The sequence below is a fragment of the Zophobas morio genome, unplaced genomic scaffold (assembly GCF_036711695.1).
Source record: "Zophobas morio isolate AGI-343-1 ecotype UQ-CSIRO unplaced genomic scaffold, CSIRO_AGI_Zmor_V1 ptg000004l, whole genome shotgun sequence".
Taxonomy (NCBI): domain Eukaryota; kingdom Metazoa; phylum Arthropoda; class Insecta; order Coleoptera; family Tenebrionidae; genus Zophobas; species Zophobas morio.
In genome coordinates, this window is record NW_026972109.1 from 14,295,143 (window position 1) to 14,318,941 (window position 23,799).

Consider the following 23,799-nt stretch of genomic DNA (forward strand, 5'->3'; position numbering starts at 1 on the left):
CCTGCTTACACAACTGTGACTAAAGAGGCGTTTATAAAACTTGTTACACAATGTACTATTGTCATACCTAACTTTGTTTGCTATTTTTACATGGGGGGGTAATTTTGCACACAACTTTATATCCCTACTGTGCCAAACTTAGTGTGGGCCTTTATTGCCCTTTGTAACTAATTTTAATGTTATTTAAGACAAGAAGACCATAATGAAGTAGTCAACAGTGCATAAAAAAAATCTACTTAAAAATATGTCAAACAGATATTGGAAAAAAACGTGTTTAATTTTCGTTCCGGTGCTCGTGGAAACGACGTCGCCCCTTCCCCAGCCGATCCTGACCCTCGTTCCCGACCTCGTCCATGTTCTTGATCGACATAAAAATATTAATTGCCGTGTTTAGCGCGGCGGGTCGCACCAAACAACAGCTTTCGAGTCCTACACGTAGTCAGGATAATCACAAGAGCAATTAATCTGAGACGGTATCAATAAAATCGACCGACGTCCTACACGATTCGCCCGTTTATTAATCTTATTACCGTCGGACGGGCGATGTCCATGACTGATCCCTTCTCATTTTTCATTCGAAAACGATTATGTCTGACCCGGGGGGTATACGCAACAAGTTCTCCGCTTGCGGAAGAGACGGCCGTTTGATCGCTGCCAACTGCTGTCAGTTGCAAGCGGCAATAACGAAACTCGCATTAGATGGAATGCGAAGTTTACAAGCAGATCGTTCCAGTTGCTAACTTGGAAAAAGTCGGCGGAAAAGGGGAGACGGCGATGTGAAGCGGGCGGAAGAAATGGGTTAGCGGTAGCAGAGTTACGGTGGACGGATTTTGTTATTAACCAATGGAAATAAATGGTGGGGCTTCATGAGGCGATAAGAGCAGGTTCGCGAGGTTGGGGTGGGTTTTTGGCGGAGTTTGAAGTGTTTTGATGAAGTTGCTAGAGCACGTCGTGGATTGTGACCGGTGTATGATTGAGCTATCGGAGGTGTTCAATCCGGCGGTTTCGACAGTGCAGGCCTATCACAAACCCTCAAATGTTAAAGCTGATCACTTTGAATTCATTGTTGAAGAAAGTAGTCCATATATTTTTAATAATAATAATAATAATTGTTTGTGTTGATAACACAATAAAGTTACTTCCTGAGCGTAAGCTAGGGTCTTCCGATTCCGTCTGTCTGTCTGTCATCTGTATCAATTTTAATAGACATAATTTACGAAACTACTAGACTGATTGTTGTCAAATTTTGTATGCACATAATATATCCAGATTTTTGGAAATTAATCAAAATTGCATAACAACAATTCGAAATTTTACTTTGAAAGTGCCAAACAGGATGTTGTGAAACCTTGCAAAAGTTTTAAGGTTTAAAAAATTTAAAGGTACATCCTGTCCCAAAAAATTCCTGACGTCATTTCAAAATTTTGCCTAATAAATCCTCTCTGAAATATGCAAATATTATGAATCTTTCATTTTTCAATTTTTCCTTTTTCATGTTTCGGTTCCACAATTTTTCGTTCTTTCAACTTTAATTTTTTCAATCTTTCGTCTCTTAAATTAAATCTGTTTGTAATTTTCAATTTATTAGTACAGTTTTTCATTTTTCGTTTTTCAGTTTTTCAAATTTTCCTTTTCTCAATTTTTCAAGTTCTTAATTTATATTCTTCCCGATTTATTAGTTTTCAATTTCTGGATTTTATATCACAATTTTTCGTTTTTTCATTACCTCTATTTTTTCAATGTTTCTTTCTATTTTATAATTCTCCGTTTACTGAAATTGAATTTTTCAAATTTTTAGTCTGTAATTTTTCAATTCCTCGATTTTCAAAATTTTAATTTTTTTTAATTTTGCAATTTTTCAATTTCTAGTTATCCGATTTCCTTAATTATCAATATTTCGATTTTGCAATATATATTTGGTTTTTTCCGATTTTGCACTTTTTTGATTTTTAACTTTCTCAATTTTTAATCTTCCGATTTTTTTATTTTTCCTTTCTTCATTTTTTTCAAGTTATGAATTCCATTTAGACTTTTCGAATATATTTATACGTTTTCATTTTTTCACTTTCGATTTTTCAATTTTACAATGTTGCAGTTTTTCCATTTTTTTTTTAATCGAAAAGTTGAAAAATCGAGAAACTAAAAAATCGGACAAAATTGAAAAATCGAAATTGCAAGTCCAAGAATTGAAGAAACGAAAGATTGAAACAATGAAAAACTAAAAATATCGAGAAAATTAAAATAAAAATCAATGGATCGAAAAATTGGAAAACCCAAAGATTGAAAAATTGAAAAATTAAATCTCGAGGAATTGAAAAATTAAAAATAGAAAAATTGGAACATTGAATAAATCAAAAAGTTTTAAAATGCAGTAATAGAGAAATTGAAAAATTCTAAAAAAGATTCTAAAATAAAAAAATATGCATATTATTACATATTTAAAATGAAATTTAGAAATTGCAAATCAAAAGTTGAAGGAACAAAAATTGAAAAATCGAGAAACTGAAAAATCTAAAATTGAAATAAATATGAAAATCTCACATTGAAAAAAAGAAAAGTTATAGAATCAGCACATTGAACTGAAAAATTGAAAAATTAAACATTGAAAAATCGTGAAATTGTAAATCGAAAACTTGAAATATCCAAAAGTTGGAAAATTGAAAAACTGAAAAATTTTAAAATGAAAACTCGAAGAGTTGCATGTCGTAAATTTGAAAAAACAAAAAAAACATGAAAAATTGAAAAATTGCAGATATAAAAATTGAAATTGAAAAAAACAAAAATTATGAAATCGTAACATTAAAAATTTGTAAAAATAAAGAAAACAAAAAAACGAAACGAAATATTTCAAATCGAAAATTTTAAGAGATGAAAAATCGAAGAATACAAGGAGTGAAAATTGCAATAAATGAAAAAGTTAGAGACACCAAAAAACTGAAAAATCATGAAACTGAAAAATTTTAAATTGAAAAAACGAAAAATTCAAAACCTAAAAGTTAAAAAACCCAACAATTGACCCAAAAACTGAAAAATTTCACATGGAAAAAAATGATTATACAATCAGAACACTGAAAAACCGAAAAAAAAATTGAAAATAAAAAACTGAAACGAAAAATATCAAAATGGAAAATTGAAGACAAAAAATTGAGAAAACGAAAAATTGCAAATTCTTAAAATTGAAACATCTAGAAGTTGAAAAATCGGGAAACTGAAAAATTTTAAAATGAAAATTCAAAAATTTTCATATTGCAAATTTGAAAATACGAGAAAAAAAGGGATAATTAAAAAAATGCAAATCGAAAAATGGAAACATTGAAGAAACGCAAAATTGACAAAATATAAAATTATATAATCGAAACATTAAAAAATCGAATAACAGAAAAAATAAAGGCATTAAAAAAACCAAAACGAAAAATGGCAAATCGAAAAACTGAAGAAACGAAAAATTGAAAAAATCGAAATTGAAAAAACAAAAACTATAAAATCGGAGCATTGAAAAATCGAAAATTTGTAAAAATAAAGAAAACAAAAAACCGAAATAAAATATTGCAAATCAAAAATTCGAAGACATGAAAAATTGAAGAATCCAAAAAGAGAAAATTTCAATACGTGAAAAAATTATGAAATCCAATAATTGAAAAAGTGAAATATTTTAAAAATTATTATTATTATATATTTAAAATGAAAACTAGAAAAAAGCAAATCGAAAAATTGAGAACTCCAAAAACTAAAAAATTTCACATTGAAAAAAAAAATTATTATAGAATCAGAACACTGGAAAAGGAAAAATTAAAAAAAAAAACGAAAATAAAAAACCGAAACCAAAAATAACAAATCGAAAAATTGCAAGTTCTAAAAATTTAAACATCTAGAAGTTGGAAAATCGTGAAACTGAAAAATTTTAAAATGAAAATTCAAAAATTTTCATACCACAAATTTGAAAAAACGAAAAAAAAATGGATAATTAAAAAAATGCAAATCGAAAAATGGAAAAATTGAAGAAACGAAAAATTGACAAAATATAAAATTATAAAATCGAAACATTAAAAACTCGAATAATACAAAAAATAAAGGAATTAACAAACCAAAACGAAAAATGGCAAATCGAAAAACTGAAGAAACGAAAAATTGAAAAAATCGAAATTGAAAAAACAAAAATTATAAAATCGGAGCATTGAAAAATCGAAAATTTGTAAAAATAAAGAAAACAAAAAAACCGAAATGAAATATTGCAAATTGAAAATTCGAAGACATGAAAAATTGAAGAATCCAAAAAGAAAAAATTCCAATACGTGAGAAAGTTATGAAATCCAATAATTGAAAAAGTGAAATATTTTAAAAATAATAATAATAATTATTATATATTTAAAATGAAAACTAGAAAAAAGCAAATCGAAAAATTGAGAACTCCAAAAACTAAAAAATTTGACATTGAAAAAAATAATTATAGAATCAGAACACTGGAAAAGGAAAAATAAAAAAAAGGAAAATAAAAAACCGAAACGAAAAATAACAAATCGAAAAATTGTAAGTTCTAAAAATTTAAACATCTAGAAGTTGGAAAATCGTGAAACTGAAAAATTTTAAAATGAAAATTCAAAAATTTTCATACCGCAAATTTGAAAAAACAAAAAAAAAATGGATAATTTAAAAAATGCAAATCGAAAAATGGAAAAATTGAAGAAAGGAAAAATTGACAAAATATAAAATTATAAAATTGAAACATTAAAAAATCGATTATTGAAAAAATAAAGGAATTAAAAAACCAAAACGAAAAATGGCAAATCGAAAAACTAAAGAAACGAAAAATTGAAAAAAATCGAAATTGAAAAAACAAAAATTAAAATAGGAGCATTGAAAAATCGAAAATTTGTAAAAATAAAGAAAACAAAAAAAAAACGAAATGAAATATTGCAAATCGAAAATTCCAAGACATGGAAAATTGAAGAATCCAAAAAGAGAAAATTCCAGTACGTGAAAAAGTTATGATATCCAATAATTGAAAAAGTCAAATATTTTAAAAATTATTATTATTATATATTTAAAATGAAAACCAGAAAAAAGCAAATCGAAAAATTGAGAACTCCAAAAACTAAAAAATTTCACATTGAAAAAAATAATTATAGAATCAGAACACTGGAAAAGGAAAAATAAAAAAAAAGGAAAATAAAAAACCGAAACGAAAAATAACAAATCGAAAAATTGCAAGTTCTAAAAATTAAACATCTAGAAGTTGGAAAATCGTGAAACTGAAAAATTTTAAAATGAAAATTCAAAAATTTTCATGTAAATTTGAAAAAACGAAAAAAAATGGGTAATTAAAAAAATGCAAATCGAAAAATAGAAAAATTGAAGAAAGGAAAAATTGACTATATAAAATTATAAAATCGAAACATTAAAAAATCGAAAAATTGAAAAATTAAAAATTTGAAACTCGAAAAACTCAAATCGAAAAATGACCAAATCTCAAAATTGAAAAACTCAAAAGTTGGAAAATTGAAAAACTGAAATTTAAACTTGAGAAGTTGAAAAACTGTAAATCGGAAAACTGAAGAAATAAAAAAATATATAAATTCAATTCAAACAAGGGGGATTTGTGGGGCTACACTTCATGGACGAGAGGATTTTTGTCGAAATGACCTTCGACCAATTTTGATCACTAAAGGAATCGTCAGATGAGACTTGCTGCACATGAAATTCTTCTAAAATTCTTTTTTAATAGAGTCCAGAGAATAATAAAAAGGGCAATAATTTGGTTTTATCACATTTACGAGGTAATAATACACTGCGATAAATATAAATCTGAAGCAACTATCTGTAACCTCAAGATCCCGATAAGATTTCGCGGCAGATAGTTTTGTCGAGTGTGTTAAACGAGGGTTGTTTTGACCAAGATGTAGAATATGGGAAATCTGCTACGTATACAACAAAAATACAACTGGTCCCAGGACAAATTCCTGTGGGACATCCAATACATCTAAAGAATTTGTTATACTCGGTTTTAGCTTCCTTGTTGGGTCCTTCTAACGTACAATCGTTATTATGAAACGGTAAATCATTTATAAAAGAGTAATATGATTTCTGGCACAAATAATGATGGGGATGGGCAGAAAATATTTGTTTAATTTTTCCTGTAAATATTTGTAACCAATTATTTAATAAATAATATTTCATTTGCGTTCTTGGTGAATTCCACCAAAATTAAGCATCGCAAACTCCTTATTGCTGCGGAATTTTCCCAGGCAAAATAAAATTAAGCTTTTCAGCCGCCTCCGTTAAGACCTCCTTAAATACATCTTTAAAAGCAAATAAAGCAGCAAATAATTGAAACGTACCTTTGAAATTCGTCCCCGAATACCATTACTCCCGCAAAGGCCCGTTCGTTCCGGTTGTGCTTCCATTAAACACCTCAGCGCATGTTCTTTTAGCATCCGTTGGTGGTCTCTAAATTTCTCATTTTGAAAAATTTAATTTACCTACCTTTACGCTTTAATAAAATCGCAATATATCCGCTTTCGTCTTTGCTAAGCTGCTTACGTTAATATGTTCGCCTCACCTGAAATTTAAGTGCGTGTCACGGAGTCTCAAGTCAAAGCGGCCCCTTTTCTCCACGAATTGTTTCATTAAAGAGGTGAATCTGACACGCTCATCAGATTTTTATGCACGATCTCGGATTTTAATCGCGCACAAATTCCGATTATCCGCTCAAATTGGATTGTTTTGATCATGATCGGCCGTTTAAGAGATCATTTTACGCCGGTTAATCGGGAAAAATTAACGGAAATTCGAGGCGTTCCGGTCGTCTGAGCAGCACATGTCGCGATATTTTGTTACGTATACTGGCGTATTGTCTTGCGGTGGTAACGTGAGAAGCGAGAAGACCCCGAAGACGAAGGGAAGCGGCAGCTTTTAAGGTCGAGTAAATTCGATGAATGTCAAACGTGGGCGATGATGGCTATGTGAAGGGAAGATGACAATGGGATTATTGGGGGAAGCGCCTAAATTACCTGACCGAGCCGATGATCCTTGTAATTATTACGCCCTTTGGATAATTTGCTTGACCCTTTATTGAACTGGAGGAGTCGGTGTCGTACTGTTATTAATCTATAATTGATACGTTTTCTAGAAGGGTCTGAATGTCTTCAGGCGATCAATTTTGGTTGTGATAGGATATATCGAATAATATTTTTTTTATCCCGAAATATTAAAGATTATTATCTAACCGAGACTATATTTTAATTTAATTATTTTGAGAAACGCGAACGAAAATATTCTTATGTAACCCATCTATAACTTCCGTCAAAAACTATGACTTTCCTAGGTAGATTTTTTACATAGACCTAGATTGTATAATCTTGTTCCCTTTACAGGTAGCAGTTTTGAATTAGTTTAATCGGCTGGTTGGGATGGAACATCCTGTGCACACATTATAATTCGTTCATCACACACAAAAAAAAAAAACACAAAACGAATTTATTCTTTAGCTTTGGCAGACATTCAAATAAATCATGCGTTCCATGAGAAAAGAAAAAGTGATTTGCAGCTAATTGCCCAGGTTGTTGTTACAAATTGCCTTTACTACAATACGCTTTACGTAACAGCAATTTGCCGGAATTAACCAATTTATTATCTACGCCGTTAATTAATTAATTAATGGTCGGCATTTACGAACAATTAACCTGGAATAACAATAATAATGAACTTTGATGGTTCGCTTTCGATGAGATCATCGCGTTTTGTGCCATCGGTAAAATAGTTTCATTGTACGCCCCATTATTTATTAAAAAAAAAAAAAAATACTATTATTTTTTTTTATACGACCACGTTTAGATTAAAAATCTTGTCCTATGACAATAATAAGTTTCAGGGACTAACTGTGTCTGGTTTTTTAATAGATTAAAATGATCTCGGGAACCCCTTGTGTTAAATTTTTGAAGTAGTTTGAAAGAATCTTGTAGATCCCTTGTGTCTGGTTTTTGAAATATATAGTTTGAAAGAATCTCGAGGACCTCCTTTGTTTTGTTTTTGAAGTAGTTTGAAAGAATATCGGGGATCCTTTGTGTCTAGTTATTAAAGTACATAGTTCGAAACAATCTCGAGAACCACTTTTGTTTTTGAAGTAGTTTAAAAGAATTTCGGGAACCAGTTGTGTTTTGTTTTTGAGGTAGGTTGACAGAATGTCGGGATCTCCTTTGTATTGTTATTGAAGTAGTTTTGAAAAAATCTCGGGGTCAACATGTGTTTTGTTTTTAAAGTAGTTTGAAAGAATCTTGGGGACTACTTGTGCGTTGTTTTTGAAGTAATTTGAAAGAATCTCAGGGATCACTTATGTTTTATTTTTAAAGTAGTTTGAAAGAATTTCGGAGATCGCTTTTTGAATTTCTCGTTTTTTCCACTTTCGAATTTTGCAGTTCTTCGATTTCCAATTACCAATTACATATTAAATTTTCTGTTTCAGTTTTTTGAATTCAAAGTTCTTCAATTTCATTTACTAGGTTTTTATTTCGACTTCCGATTTTTAAGTTTTTCAGTTTTTGATTTTTCATTTACTCAGTTTTTAATTTCGACATTTTTCAAAGTTTAAGAACCAAATTTTTCTATTCTTTGATTTTTTTGAACGAATCGTGGGCACCCCTTGTGTCTGGTTTATGAAGTAATTTGCAAAAATCTCGGAGACCACTTACGTTTTATTTTTGAAGTAGTTTGAAAGAATCTCGGAGATCCCTTGTGTCCGGTTTTTGAAGTAGTTAGAAAGAATCTCGGGAACCTTTTGTGTCTTGTTTTTGAAGTAAGTAATTTGAAATAATCTCGGGGAGCCCTTGTATTTTGTTTTTGAAGTTATTTGAAAGAATCTCGGGGAGCCCTTGTATTTTGTTTTTGAAGTTATTTGAAAGAATCTCCGGGACTCCTTTTGTGTGTTTTTGAAGTAGTTGGAAAGAATCTCGAAAAACCCTTGTGTTTTGTTTTTGAAGTAGTTTGAAAGAATCTCAGATCTTTTGTGTCTTGTTTTTGAAGTAATTTGAAAGAAACTTGGGAACCCCTTGTGTTTTGTTTTTGAAGACATTTTAAAGAATCTCGGGAACGGTATCACTTTTGTTTTGTTTTTGAAGTAGTTTGACAGAATCTCGGGCACCCCTTATGCTTAGTTTTTAAAGTAGTTTAAAGGATTTCGGGAAACCATTGTTTTGTTTTTGAAGTCACTTGAAACTTTAAGAATCTCGAGAACTCCATGTGTCTGCTTTTTGAAATAGTTTGAAAGAATCTCGAGGACCTAGATTGTTTTGTTATTGAAGTAGTTTTGAAAAAATCTCGGGATCCCCATGTGTTTTGTTTTTGAAGTAGTTTGAAAGGATCTCGGGGACCGGTTGTGTCTAATTTTTTAAGTAGTTTGAAAGAATCTCGGAGATCCCTTGTGTCTGGTTATTGAAATAGTTTGAAACAATTTCGAGGACCTCCTTTGTTTTGTTATTGGAGTAGTTTTGAAAAAATCTCGGGATCCTCATGTGTTTTGTTTTTGAAATAGTTTGAAAGAATCTTCAGGACCACTTGTGCCTTATTTTCGACGTAAGTTGGAAGAATCTCGGGGCCCACTTGTGTTTTATTTTTGACGTAGTTTGAAAGAATCTCAAGGACCCCTTGTGTCTTGTTTTTGAAGTAGTTTCAAAGATCTCGAAGATCCGTTGTGTCTGGTTATTGAACTAGTTTGAAACAATTTCGAGAACCACTTTTGTTTTTGAAGTATGTAGTTTAAAAGAATCTCGGGAATCAGTTGTGTTTCCTTTTTAAAGTAGTTTGAAAGAATCTTGGATACTTGTGCGTTGTTTTTGAAGTAATTTGAAAGAATCTCAGGGACCACTTGTTTTATTTTTAAAGTAGTTTGAAAGAATCTCGGAGATCCCTTGTTTTTAGTTTTTGAAGAAGTTTGAAAGAATTTCGTGGACCGTGTGCCCGGTTTTTGAAGTAGTTTGAATCTTAGGACCACTTGTCTTGTTTTTGGAGTAATTTAGAACATTCTTAGATTACCTAATTTTTGGGTTTTTCAATTTTTCTATTTCCCAATTTTTAGTTTTTCGATTCGGTGTATCGATGCTACAGATTTCCATTTTTTCAGTTTTTCGATTTCTCACTTTTCTTGATTTGTAAATATGTATTTCGATTTTTTAATTTTTAATTTTTTAGCTTCAATTTTTGGATTCGCAATTTTTAAACTTTTCGTTTTTTCAACTTTCGAATTTTGGAGTAGGTACTTGGATTCTCAATTATTAAATTTTCTGTTTGAGTTTTTTGAGTTTAGAGTTTTTTTGAATTTAAAGTTTTTCAATTTTTAATTTTTTATGTACTAGGTTTTTAATTTCGACTTCCGATCTTTAAGTTTTTCAGTTTTTAATTTCGGCATTTCTCAATGTTCAAGTACCCAATTTTTCGATTCTTTGAGTATTTCAATGTTTAAAATTTTGTAGTAAGTAGTTAGTTACTACTCAAAAATGTAAACACCTAAAAGAATTTCGGGAACCACTTGTGTTTGATTTTTGAAGTAGTTTGAAAAAATTGGTTTTTGAAGATGTTTGAAAGAATTTCGTGGACCCTGCGACTGGTTTTTGAAGTAGTTGGAAGGATCTTGGGGACCTATTTTTTAATTATTTAATTAATTATCTTCCAATTTTTAATTTTTTAGGTTTTTCATTGTTTCAATTTAAAAAAATCCCTTTTTTTTAATTTTTCAATTTCTCACCTCGATTTCTCAATATTTCGATTTTTCAATTTCTTTACTTTTCAATTTCTGGATACGCAATTTTTGAATTTTTCGGTTTTTCAACTTTCGAAATTTGTGTTTCTTCAATTTTCAATTAAGTATTAAGTTTTTTGAGTCTAAATTTTTTTTGAATTTAAAGTTCTTCATTTTTGTGTACTAGGTTTTTAATTTCGACTTCCGATTTTTAAGTTTTTCAGTTTTTGATTTTCCATTTACTCGGTTTTTAATTTCGACATTTCTCAATGTTCAAGTACCCAATTTTTCGATTCTTTGAGTTTTTCGATGTTTCAAATTTTGTAGTAGTTAATTACTACTCAAAAATGTAAACACCTAAAAGAATTTCGGGAACCACTTGTTTGATTTTTGAAGTAGTTTGAAAAAATTTTGGAAATAATTCGTGTCTAGTTTTTGAAGTAGTTGGAAGGATCTTAGGGACCTATTTTTTTTGTTTGTTTTTGTTTTTGAACTAGTCTAAATCTTGGGACCACTTTTCTTATTTTTGAAGTGATTTAGAAGAATCTTAGATTATATAATTTTTAGGTTTTTTTAAATTTTCAATCTCCCAATTTTTAGTTTTTCGATTTTTCACTGTTTCGATTTAAAAAAATCTCTTTTTTTACTTTTTCAATTTCTCACTTTCTCGATTTCTCAATGTTTTGATTTTTAATTTCTTAACTTCTTCAGTTTCTGGATACGCAATTTTTGAATTTTTCGGTTTTTCAACTTTCGAAATTTGTGGTTCTTCGATTTTCAATTAAGTATTAAGTTTTTTGAGTTAATTTTTTTTTTAATTTAAAGTTCTTCAATTTTTAATTTTTCGTTTACTAGGTTTTTAATTTCGACTTCCGATTTTTAAGTTTTTCAGTTTTTGATTTTTCATTGACTCGATTTTTAATTTCGATTCTTTAAGTTTTCCGATGTTTAAAATTTTGCACTAGTTAGTTACTACTCCTCTTAAGACTTCAGGTCTCAATAAATCGAAGACTTATTCTTGACTATGAAGAGTGCAAAATTTTAAAACATCGAAAAATTAGAAGTTGAAAAATCTAAAGAATCTCGGGAATCAGTTGTGTTTTGTTTTTGAAGTTGTTTGAAAGAATCTCGGGAACGGGATCACTTTTGTTTTGTTTTTGAAGTAGTTTGACAGAATCTCGAGCCCCCTTGTGCCTGGTTTTTGAAGTAGTTTGAAGGATTTCGGGAAACCCTTGTTTTGTTTTGAAATTTTAAGAATGGACTCCTTCTATCTTGTTTTTGAAGTACATAATTTGAAAAAAATTCGGAGTCCCGTTCTCAGGAGCGGGAAAAATTTAGACCGGCGCCTGAAGGGCCGAAATTTTACTTCATTTAAATGTAGTATATAAAATTTGTATTCGGACACCCGATCCCCGATTTCTAGGTTGTCCCATCCACTCTGGCCGGTAAAATTAGTTTAATGACATAGAAAATCTTAAAATGATGTAATAACCTCCCTAAAATTAGTTTCACCCCTGAGTTTTTACTTTTAAATTCTACATTGTTTTCCAAAAAAGAGCCAAAAAGTTTTCATCGAGCGTAATCTAGGGAACAGGTTCCATCCGCCGAACGGCTAATTTCGTGTTTTCACGACGTTTCGTAATACCTAGAGTATGAAAAAGTAGGTCCTATTTCCGTCTTTTATTGGGTAGAATCTGTGAAACTACTGAACTAATTTTTGTAAAATTTTAAAAGTAATTTAGAAATATCGTGTTGTAAACGCTAACCAAAATTTGTTTTTTTCATCCCCATCAGACAAGTGATGACGTCATCTCTAAATTTTGTGAAGGAAATACTATTTAAATTTAATGAAATACCCTGTGGTTTATGAATCGATTTTTATTTTCACAATTTAACTAGAAACTAGTTTACCAATCCGCACATAATCTTTATTTTAATGTACAGGGGTTGTCGTCAAAAACTGAATTTGTTTGATTGTACATTCTGTCTCTTTAGAGTAATTTTAAATGTCATTTGTGCAGAAATACAATTTTTATTTTTGGACACATTTTGGTTTTACAATGTGATGAAATTTGATTAAAAGCGTACTAAAACGCCTCTGTGGAAGTCTGAAAAGCCTCACCGAACATGCCACAACCTCTTAACAAGTTGATGTCGGCAATATGAAGAAATCACATCGGATGGAACCGGTGATAATTAAGCAAGAAACACAGCCTCCGCTTTAATTAAGCGTTAGAACAAACTTGATGGATGGTAGTCCACGTAGAAAGTAAAAAACTATTAAAGATCACGAAAAAAATTCTTAACCATAATTAATGAAACAGTAAAACATTTTGGGTGCGGCTTCAAAATGAACCGTGTCAAAATCGACAGTAATCCGTGATCATAAAACCTGAAATTTCGGCTAATTAAAATAAATTAATAGCTGTTTTGGTCGAATCTATTTTGATCGTATATAAATCGAGATTATAATTACGCAGCCTCCGCAAATTACATTTTTTCTCGCAGACGCCACGCAAAAAAGTAACCGGAATGAATGTGATTATCGAGTCCAGAACTATCTTGCTCCGTCCCAACTCGCGAATAAATTCCTCGCGTCTCCCGTAAAATATGAAACCAATTCCAGAATCGGAGTTATGACCCATTCGGGACCGACGAATGGGACAATGCAATTCGCTAAAATATTAACAACAAACTCATCCGTACCTAAAGCGGGCGTCGGCCGTAAAGTCCTCGTCCTTCATTTAATTGAAATCGAATCTGTTTAATATTTAATGATGTTAGATAAGGTTTTGAGTGGACTCGATGAGAACGGGTTCTGTTAATTATAATCCTGTCCGCATCTGCCCCACGTCGCCCCATCGGACATTATAAATCACTACCATGGATACGCAATGATCGGATAATTGGTGCCCCCGTTGCGATTTTATAATTTATTCAGGAGGAGAATGCGCTCGCGGTGCGTCATAATTTCAGTGTTTGACTTTTTCGTCCATTTGGTCTTGTGTGCATCCTGTACCACCGACCAGGCTATTATGTGTCGAAGTATCATTAGTGATTGAGGCTAGGACGTGATACATATTGCTTGAAATTGTATAAAAATAAAGTAATGAAAGAAGTCTTTTATTAATATACCGAAGTATTCAAACCTAGTAATGCTTGTATTAAAATTTAGTGCAGAGGTATTTTGCTATAGTAATATGTATAGGAAATAACGTTCACTGCACACTATTTCCTCGCAATGTTAGACAACCAATACAAGATGTAACATCGCTATTACATTGTTCTTTGACAACACATCACGTTCCAACAGCGAGATCCGTGTTTTGTCAACTTGATTAGCGCATTTTTCTCTTTTTAGCCGTCTAATCAAATAAGAGATCTTCGTTCGGGCATTCATCAGTCACGAGTCAAGATTCGTATTTATCAAGCGCACTGTATCTGCTTATCCGTCCAGTTATCCATCAAAGCCCAACTCAACTGTCACTCTCTTACACACTCCGATCTTTATATGTAAATCATAGAAATTCCCTTGCGATAGTCTCGAACGTCACTTTTACAATCAATCATTTGCTCGCAGGTGGTTTTGCCACTTCGACGACGACAACTACGTAAACGTACCCAGGCTGGTGAGGTTCCTGGGGGACTACAATCCGAGGGAAGACTGGTATTTGGGAAAGCCCAGCATCCAGGCGCCGCTGGAGATTATTAATAAGGAGAAGAAGCACACGGTGAGTGGCGATTAGTGAAGTTTTATTTTTGGAGATTTTCTTTTATGTGTTTTACGACTGGGACTGGGTACGGGCAAAAAATATATATGTTAATTTATACGTATTATTTATGGAAATGCAACTAATTTTTTGGACTCGCAGGGTCAAATTTGGCAATATCGGTTTAGCATAAGATTAATCTAACGATACTTTAATTGGTTTGGACATAAAACAGTTTTTTTTAATTGATTAAAGAATTTCTGTGTAATATTTACGATTGAGATTTTGATCAGCGAAATTTGAACATGTAAACTGATATCTAGCTAGATAATGCCGCTACCCAAACTTCTGATTTATAGTGTATTTTGCCAAACGTAAATTTGCGACGATTTTTTTCCTGTTAAAAGTTTATAGCGTTTATAAGACATTTTTTTGATAAAATTTTTATTGATAATAAGTATATCAGGCGGTTTTCAGATCTCCAACCCGTAGAAATCGGAATAAACGGGTTTCATCAGAATTTTACTCATCAAAGTAGGATACAGCGGGCTATTTTAAAACTTCCGGTCAAGTCGGAAATTCGTGAAAATTTGACGTACAATTGAAAAACATGAATAAATTCTAATTAAAAAGTTGACACATCAAATTGAGATATTAATGATATACTAATTAGGGGCTAATTAATTTAAGTTTAATTGTAATTAACTAGGGGAAACCCATTAAAAAGTTGGCAGAGCAATAGGAAGAGAACCAATTAAGGTTGATTCAGTCGTGTGTGAAAGTTTGGGGGTCTTTTTTTGCAGCCCTCAACCCTTAATATACTTAGTCGCCATTCACAAATGTTTTCTTATGGATATGTTGAAACTGGCGAAATTTAATGAGACTTATTACTATGAAAAGACATCTAAAGTTAAACATTGATATGTGTCTAGACTAAGTGGTAACGGTAGTTATTTACTATAATTTTTGTAACTTTTTTTTTAAACCACACTTATTTTCAAACATTGCTGAACAAAAATTACAACTCTAATTTAAAAAACTGTTAATCTAACACAAAATTTAATTTAATTTCTTGACGCAAAACCGGTTTATTTTAAAGCTGGTTGCAGAAAATTTCGCGCTATTTCAAAATTGAAAAAACCCAAGGTGGTGATTAGATAAATGAAAAATTGTTTGTTTATCTAAATATTTACGTATTATCTTATTATAGTGATGCGTTATTAATTCTCTCTTGTTTCTAGAAAATTATCTTTTATTCTGTTCTTGTAACAACAGCATTAATTTTTACACCGCTTCTGTTGACTTTTCTATAATTTTCAGAGTTTTCAGCATTTGTTTTTTGGGTATGTTTAATCACCCAGTATCTTTCAGGTGTGGGGAGTTTAGAATATTTTTTAAAAATTTTAACAGTTTTATATTATACGAGTCTATGGACTTGGATGCTTAAGATGATTAACACGCAATTCTGGAAAATTAATTATTTGTATAAATACTAAACCGAATTAGTAAAATTAGGTTTTTCGGAATTCTTAGGTACTAAAATATCGCATTTTCAAAAATTTTATATTATAAAAGTCCGTGGATTTTGGATACTTAAGGCAATTCTAGGATATTAATTGTCTGTATAAAAACTAAGTTGAATTAGTAAAATTAGGTAGTTCGGAATTCGTACACAGAAATATTAATGCTTAAAAAATACACAATTCTAGGATACTAATTTTCAGTATAAATACTAAGCTGGATTAGTAAAATTAGGTGTTTCGTAATTCTTAGATACTACTTAAAATATCACATTTCCAAAAATTTTAAATTATAGAAGTCTGTGGATTTGGATACTCAAGATGATTGATACGGAATTCTGGGATATTAATTTTCTGTATAAATACTACACTGAATTAGTAAAATTAAGTTGTTCGAAATTCTTAGACACTAAAATATCACATTTTCAAAAATTTTTAATTATAGAAGTCTGTGGAATTAGATGCCTAAGATGATTGACACCCAATTCTAGGATACTAATTTTCTATGACTGCTAAGATGAAACTGATCTTGGCAAATGACATATCCTCAAAGAAAAGAGCGGGTGGGTGGGCGGGGCTAGTACCTGCTAAAATAAGACTGATCTTGGAAAATCACATATCCCCAAAGAAAAGAGAGGGTGGGTGGGCGGTACTAGTAACTGATCTTGGCAAATGACGATTTTCAAAGATACGTGATCTAAAAATTACACTACAATTAAAAAAAAATTGGTCGAAAGTTGTTTCGACTGAACTTCCCTCGCACCGAAAGTACAATGAAACATATCCAGCATTTTCGAGTTGAGTTATTACTTTACACAATTTTGTGAAGACTTCATCAAGGATACGTATATGAACTTGGATTGGTGCAGTGTGGTACTTGCTAAGATTGATTTTGGTAAATGACTGAACAATATTAAGAGTATTCACTGGAATGAAGAGGGGGTGGGTGGGCGGGGCTATTGTTTGCTTATAAAAGATTCTGTCTGAAAAACTTAAATTTACCCCGCCCACCCACCCCTCTCTCATTTGTTCTTCAGAAACAAGAAATAAATGTTATAGCAAATAAGTAGTACAGTATAATCTCAATAATCCGAATTCATTGGGGAAAAGGTGTGTTCGGATTAGCGATTTGTTCGGATCAGCGATTTTTCCAAAAATATGAAAGGGACATGAATAACAACTTCATACATTGGTAAAAACAAACTTCAAGAAATAAACTTTAATTTTATTAAACAAAAATAATGTTTTCTTAAGCAACAATGGATAATCAAAATATTACTCCGTGACCCTAAACACGCTATATTTTCGTAATCAACACGTCGGGATCTACATCCCTGGATTTTTTAAGAATTTTTAGACGACTTTTTCAAAACTGAAAATTTTGACTATTTATACCTACTCCTTATGCAAATTTCGACCCATTTTCGACAATTTTCGAAATTTAACTAAATACATTGATAAGATGTTGCGTCATTTTTGCATGTTGGTGCATGTTTGCAAGTTCAGTTCGGATTGCAGAGTTTTTGTTCGAACTAAAGAGACTTCGACTTCAACTAGCCTTCGTTCCGATTACTGGATGTTCGGATAATTGTGGGTTCGGATTATAGAGGTTATACTGTATAACCAAAAATTACGATTAACGCTTTTTTAATAGCCTACGTTCTATTAGTTCCCATTCTCACTTTACAAAACACATATAATTCACCCCACCCTGCGTCCATTTCAGTGATTCATTTTGTCTAGTCCGAATGAAAGGTGGATCTCAATTGAAGCCTAAAACTTACTAAGCTAGGACGGAATAATATTAAAAGAGTGGTCTCTGGAACGAATAAGAGGTGGGTGGGCGGGGCTACTGCTTGCTCATAAAACTAGAAGAAAGCTAAATTTACTTGACGTATTTAGTTTAGTGTAAAGTGGAAATTGAAAAATAACAGTATTGTATTCCCAAAATTTTCTGGGAAAGTGGAGTTCCTGATTTAAACAGTAAAATAAACAAACCCATTCATTACTTTACTTTACTTAAAAAATATGAAGGCAATGATAAATCATAAGTAAAAACTCATCACATTTTGCTCGTTTTGGGTAGAATTGATTCGACAAAGTTTTGAAATGACATCATAAATTTTTTGAGGGATAAGCAAATATATTTTGATTAAAGATTTAATATACTTATCATAACTTTAACACATCTACAAGATTCCAAAGCATTCGGTTTTATAGATTCCAAATTATATTGCAAATTGTTGTTTTATAGTTTTGATTTTTTTTTTTAAATCTGGACGTTTTGGGTAAAAACTCAACACGGAGTCACAAACTACAGTGTAGTACTATGTTATTTTATAGAATAAACGTTCTAAATTGCTACAAAATTTATCTGCATATATTCGTAAAACATTGTGCACCCACATTTGTGATTTATCAATGTACTTCAATTTTAATCCTCCATACGTAGTTTAAAAAAATTATAAAATTCGATTTTTCAAAATTTTCAGTAAAATTCAAGGCGAATTCATAAACCACGAGTACAGAAGTATACTATTTCGTAAAATTTAGGTAACCCTCACTACGCAAAGTAATGAGGGGACTCTACACCATATTCTCAATATACATATAAAATTTAATAATGATCGGTCGGGTAGTTTCGGAAATTGCATGTCTAATAAAAGTCGAGACAGAAGACAGACAGACGGAAACGGAAGATAAATTTATCGTATTACAATACTTCCTTAGCTTTCGCTTGAGAAGTAAAAAAATCTAAATCCTACGACAAAACTTGCAATTGCGCTGAAATTAAGCACACTATATTTTGAGGCTATCATTAGATGAATTGCTATCCAAAATCGGGCGACTGGCGAGTTTCATGTTTTCTTCACGTTCCATTACCCACAGAGTATGAAAAAATAGGTCTCCCGTTTTGGCCGATTGTCAAAATATGTATGTATTTTAGGAAACCTAAAGCGTTAACCAACAATTTGATGACGTCCCGTTAATTTTTTTTTGTAAACGCCTTTTAGATGTTATAAAATAACATACTCTTATAATTGTGGCATCCAGATTTTCGCAAAAAAATCCAATTTGCACATTTTATGCCAGTATGAATTTGGGAATACAGAAATGTTGCGCCCGCCTGTATTTATTAATAATAACCTGATAATTATCATAAGAGCTACTTATCCAATATAATATTTATAACCTTTTGCTCAATTGCAGCTAATTTAATAATTTTAGTTGCCTCCTCTGTTTTGAGGAGGCAGCTTATTACGTGCTCAATCGTCGCATTCTTTCAATGTATAACCACAAATTGAAGTTAAATTCTTTACCCCTACTTTAACAATCCACACAACCTGAATTTTGTGTCTAAATAATTTTAGACCCATTTTTACATATCGAGTGCCAGCTTTTAATTTATTTTAATATGGTACGCGTCATAATAAAAATAAAATTTGCGTGTTCAACTTTTATAAATTATCTAAGAAACTGCACTTGTTTGATTGAGGTGCGAGCAAATTGACGAAATTCCAATTAAGGAATTTCAGCCACCCATTTCCATGATTTTCTGCGGTTGTCGCTTTTTCCATAAACTTGTAGTTCGTGTCACAAACCATCTAGTAGTATTGATTTCTTTTACTGTCTTTGTAAATGTTTTGGTTTTTGTTCTTTTATATCTTGTAATGCAAATTGTTCTCACTTGACTGCGATTTGTCGCCATTACCAACACGACAATTTAAAAAATAATAATAATAATAATAATCAATCCCATCGATGCATATAATTACGTTTTCTTAATATCTGCAGTGATATGTGTTGCCTGAATTCTGGTCATTGTCGGTCAATAGTGGTTCTTAAAGAATGATTCACACAGGCTAAATTGTACGTACTTAGTAATGTGACTAAAACTCACGTAAACCACCACGGCAGGTAACAACTTTTAAACTGGTTAAAATTATACACATATATGCAAGTTTTTCTGACCGTTCCGCGCAACTGACCGGTGGGATTACAACCACCTGCAGATATTTCTGACCGTGGCGCGCAACTGACCCATGGCCTGAGTTGGTACGCTTTTCACCATCTTTGTACCTATCCAGTCAATTAATCAGTTTTCAAGTTATGAAACTAAAAGCGAATATTTGAAAAATAACGGGTCCTATACATATCTAAAAAGTATACGTAAATCCATCTTGAATTTTTCCTAACCTGTACTTAAACCTTTACAACTGTGAAATTTCCCTCTGGCAGTCGCCCGTCTCCTAATAACAAGCACCTAGGTGCACCCACCCAACCCAGCCGTTGATGAACGACTGCGTGTGCCAGATCTGTAGGCGCGCTCACCCAAGTGGAAAGTCCGTCCCTATCACCTCCAGCTATCTGCGGTCGACCTGGCTGCCGGCCAGGAAGCGATCCCCAGCAACGTTTGAAGTTAATAAATTGCAATCAACGACTTTTACTAATCTAGCATCGAGGCATTTTTGTCGTTCCAGCGACGTTTTCTAATTGGAACATGTCGTTGTTTTTCCTACTATGGCACTACGAAAACGTTAAAACCGACTTCATTAGCTCGCGGTTGCGGTCTCTAATTGTAATTGCATAACACCGCGGGAAGATGAGAACGAGATTACTGCAGTCCAAGCGATGGAGACGGTGCTCGTAAAAAGATTTCCGAAGGAGGAATCATTTACGGGACCCCCGGGTTCGACCACTACGACCGAAAAGCCATCAAGAGATTGCAGTTAGTCTGAAATGTTGCTTTATAAAATTTTACTACCAACAGATGTTGGGCGGTTGTTTGGGCGATGGCAATGCGGGACCTGTAGGATGGAGAGATACAGGAAGGTCGAGGAATAAGGAGGATTTATGAAAAATTGCAAAAGTCGCACTTTTGTATTATATATATTATAGTATTGTTTCCCGACTGCTCTATTTGATGATTTTCTAGTCGTAATTGTAAAGAATTATAGCTGAACTAGTGAGCCAACCGTCTAAAAAATTAGTAAAAGGAATTATATAAGATTATATAGACGACAATATTTGTGGTCACTATTTCAAAACCAGAACTATAGCTTGAAATTGATGTGAGTTTAAACATTTAAAAAATACAAGCAAAGAATCTTCATTCAGTATTTTTTTTTAAGAGAAATATAAATTGACTATAATATGCCTCGAACTCCTGAGTCTTACTGTCAGTTAGTTAATTAATAAATTCTTGAAAAAACTATACTTTGAAATTTGATAATTTTTCAACCGCAACCATCAACATTTACATTTTATAGTTTAGGTAAATGTCCAAAGGTAACAAGGTGAGCATGAATCCCCCTCCATGCACTTAAGGGGCAATAAAGGCAGACATTTGCGGAATGGCACACATCCAACTAGAATCGCTTGATTTCACGGCTGACCAATACGATCCTAAGCGCTTGAAAGGCTTTCTCAACTTCCGTGAATGTAAACACTGATACAAACGCTACTCTAGTTTAACTAGTAAAATAACTACGCACAAACAGCCTTTAGCGAGGCAGTCTATTGGAAACTAAAGCTTCTTGAATCAAAGTTTGGTGCATTTTTGCTCTTTGTGGCTTCTCTTTGGTGCAGTGTGACGCCACTGGTGGTGGAACGTCTGCACGCACGCCACTCGCGTGCATTCTAAGGCGTGGTCCACCAGGAAAACCTCGAGGCAACGCTACCAGGCCGATAGGTCATACTCTTGCCACGCCACGATTTATGAGCTATCGAGTTCCGCATTTGAGAGGTTTACCTAGATCTCGAGCAAATGAATGGTGAAGGGGAGCACGAAGATCATGCAGTGGATGACATGAGATCTTTAACAATATGCGGGATATTGCTTTGAGACTTATTTATAAGTTACACTGACTTATATGTAATAAGTTTACTCTAGAACAGAGAAAAAGAAGTTGATTTTTATTAATACAGTTTTCTCTGTAGAGCTTTGTTTTTCAAATATGTCGGGAATTTAGTACTTCCAAAGTAGCTGATACGTTGTTAATGGACCTTGGGGAACGCAAACGTAACGCCTTAAAAGCAGACAGAAGGTATCAACATAAATGTTACGCATCATGTATAAACACGAAAAAACGTTCAAGGAGCATTTAAACTCGTTTAACTGGAAGACGAACGTTGAAAGCAAATATTATAACCAGAGTGTTTGTGGTAATTTTAAAACGTTCACTTAATTTGCGATGTCAGTCAAAAATAAAAGTGGAGTATGTAAAATACGTAAAAAAATCTTATCAAAAGCTGTAGTTTAAAACAAGAAGGTTCGTCGTGAAAAATGTATTGAGAAAATTCAGCTTACTTTTTTATTTTCAATATATCCAAGAGCTTGATATGTAGTTGTGAGACAGCCTGTAATGCCTAATTCATTCCATCAAAGCCGAGCTTTAGAGACCACAAAACACTAGAAGGTGGGTCATGTGCGATTCAATGATTTAGAATCCGGTGATTCCGACAGTATTTACTAAATACGAGTATTTTTTTTCAATTGAGCCACTAAAAAGACGTTAACTTAATAAAGTTTTTAAGTTTTACTTCCCGAGTGTAAGTTAAGGACGTATTGTAATCGAGTCCATAGGGCGACTGGTTGCTTTCATGTTCTCTCGACGTTTCGTGACCCCTAAAAATAGGTCTCGATTTCGGTCTATATGTCGTCTGTCAATTTTTTATAGACAGATAATATACGAAATTCCCGCACTGATCGCTGTCAAATTTTGTATGTAGGTATGTTAGGAATATCGTGTAGACGATAAAACGTTAACCAAAATTTGGCTGATCTTCCCCACCAAATTTTACAACAGTAAATATTATTTGAAAAAAATCAAACTCGTATAACAATTTTTCGAAGTTTCGATTTCTCGATTTTTCAATTGTTGATTTCTCAATTTTTCGATATTTCAGTTTTACGACTTTTCAATTTTTCGATTCTTCAACTTCTTTTTCGACTTTTCGATTTTTCGACTTTTTATTTTTTGACTTTTTTATTTTCCGACTTTTCGATTGTTCAACTTTTCGATGTTTCAGTTTTGAGATATTTCAATTTTTCAATTTTTAAATTTTTCTTAGATTTTTCAATTTTTATTCAATTTTTCAATTTTTCTTAAATTTTTCAATTTTTCTTAAATTTTTCACATTTTCGATTTATTGATCTATCAACTTTTCGATATTTCAATTTTGGTATTTTTCAGTTTTCAATTTTTAGATTTTTTTGATGTTTCGTTTTCCCGATTTTTCGATTTCGATTTTTCTACTTTTTAATTTTTCGAATTTTTGAATTTTTTGATGCTTCGATTTGTCTCTCCATCTTTCGATTTTTCGAGATCTTGGTTTTTAAATTTTTCTGTTTTTAACTTATGTTCAATATTTTTGTTTTTTGATTTTTGCGTTTTTTCGAATTTACAGTTCTTAGATTTTTTTATTTTTCATTTTTGTGATCTTTAGATTTTTTGACTTCTCGGTTTTAGATTTTTCGGTTTTTCAATTTTTCGTTTTTTCCAATTTTTGATTTTTCGATTTTCCAATTTTTGGGTTTTTAAATTTATCGATATTTCAAATTTTCGCTTTTTCATTTTTTTCTATTTTTCGATTTTTCGAGATTTCGTTATATGTATTGCATAGGAATATCATGTAAACAATAAAACTAAAATTTGTTTCATCATCCCCACCAACAATGCAATGACGTCATCTCCAAATTTTACAACAGGAAATATAATTTAAATTTTATAAATAACGTACTCCTCCACTTGTGGTTCATGAATCCGTGTTAACTTTTTATCCTAGACATTTTTGGAAAAAAATCAAAATTGTATAACAATTTTTCGAATTTTCCATTTTT

At 31.8% G+C, this 23,799-nt stretch overlaps 1 protein-coding gene across 1 annotated transcript in view; it reads left to right on the forward strand.

Moving 5' to 3' along the window:
• Positions 1–23,799, forward strand: part of LOC135142214 (fringe glycosyltransferase) — a 137,543-nt gene that overhangs the window by 65,537 nt on the left and 48,207 nt on the right. Inside the window, exon 5 of the mRNA XM_064073888.1 lies at positions 14,307–14,457. Within this exon, the coding sequence (XP_063929958.1) occupies positions 14,307–14,457 (151 nt within the window). The remainder of the gene's footprint in view (positions 1–14,306; positions 14,458–23,799) is intronic.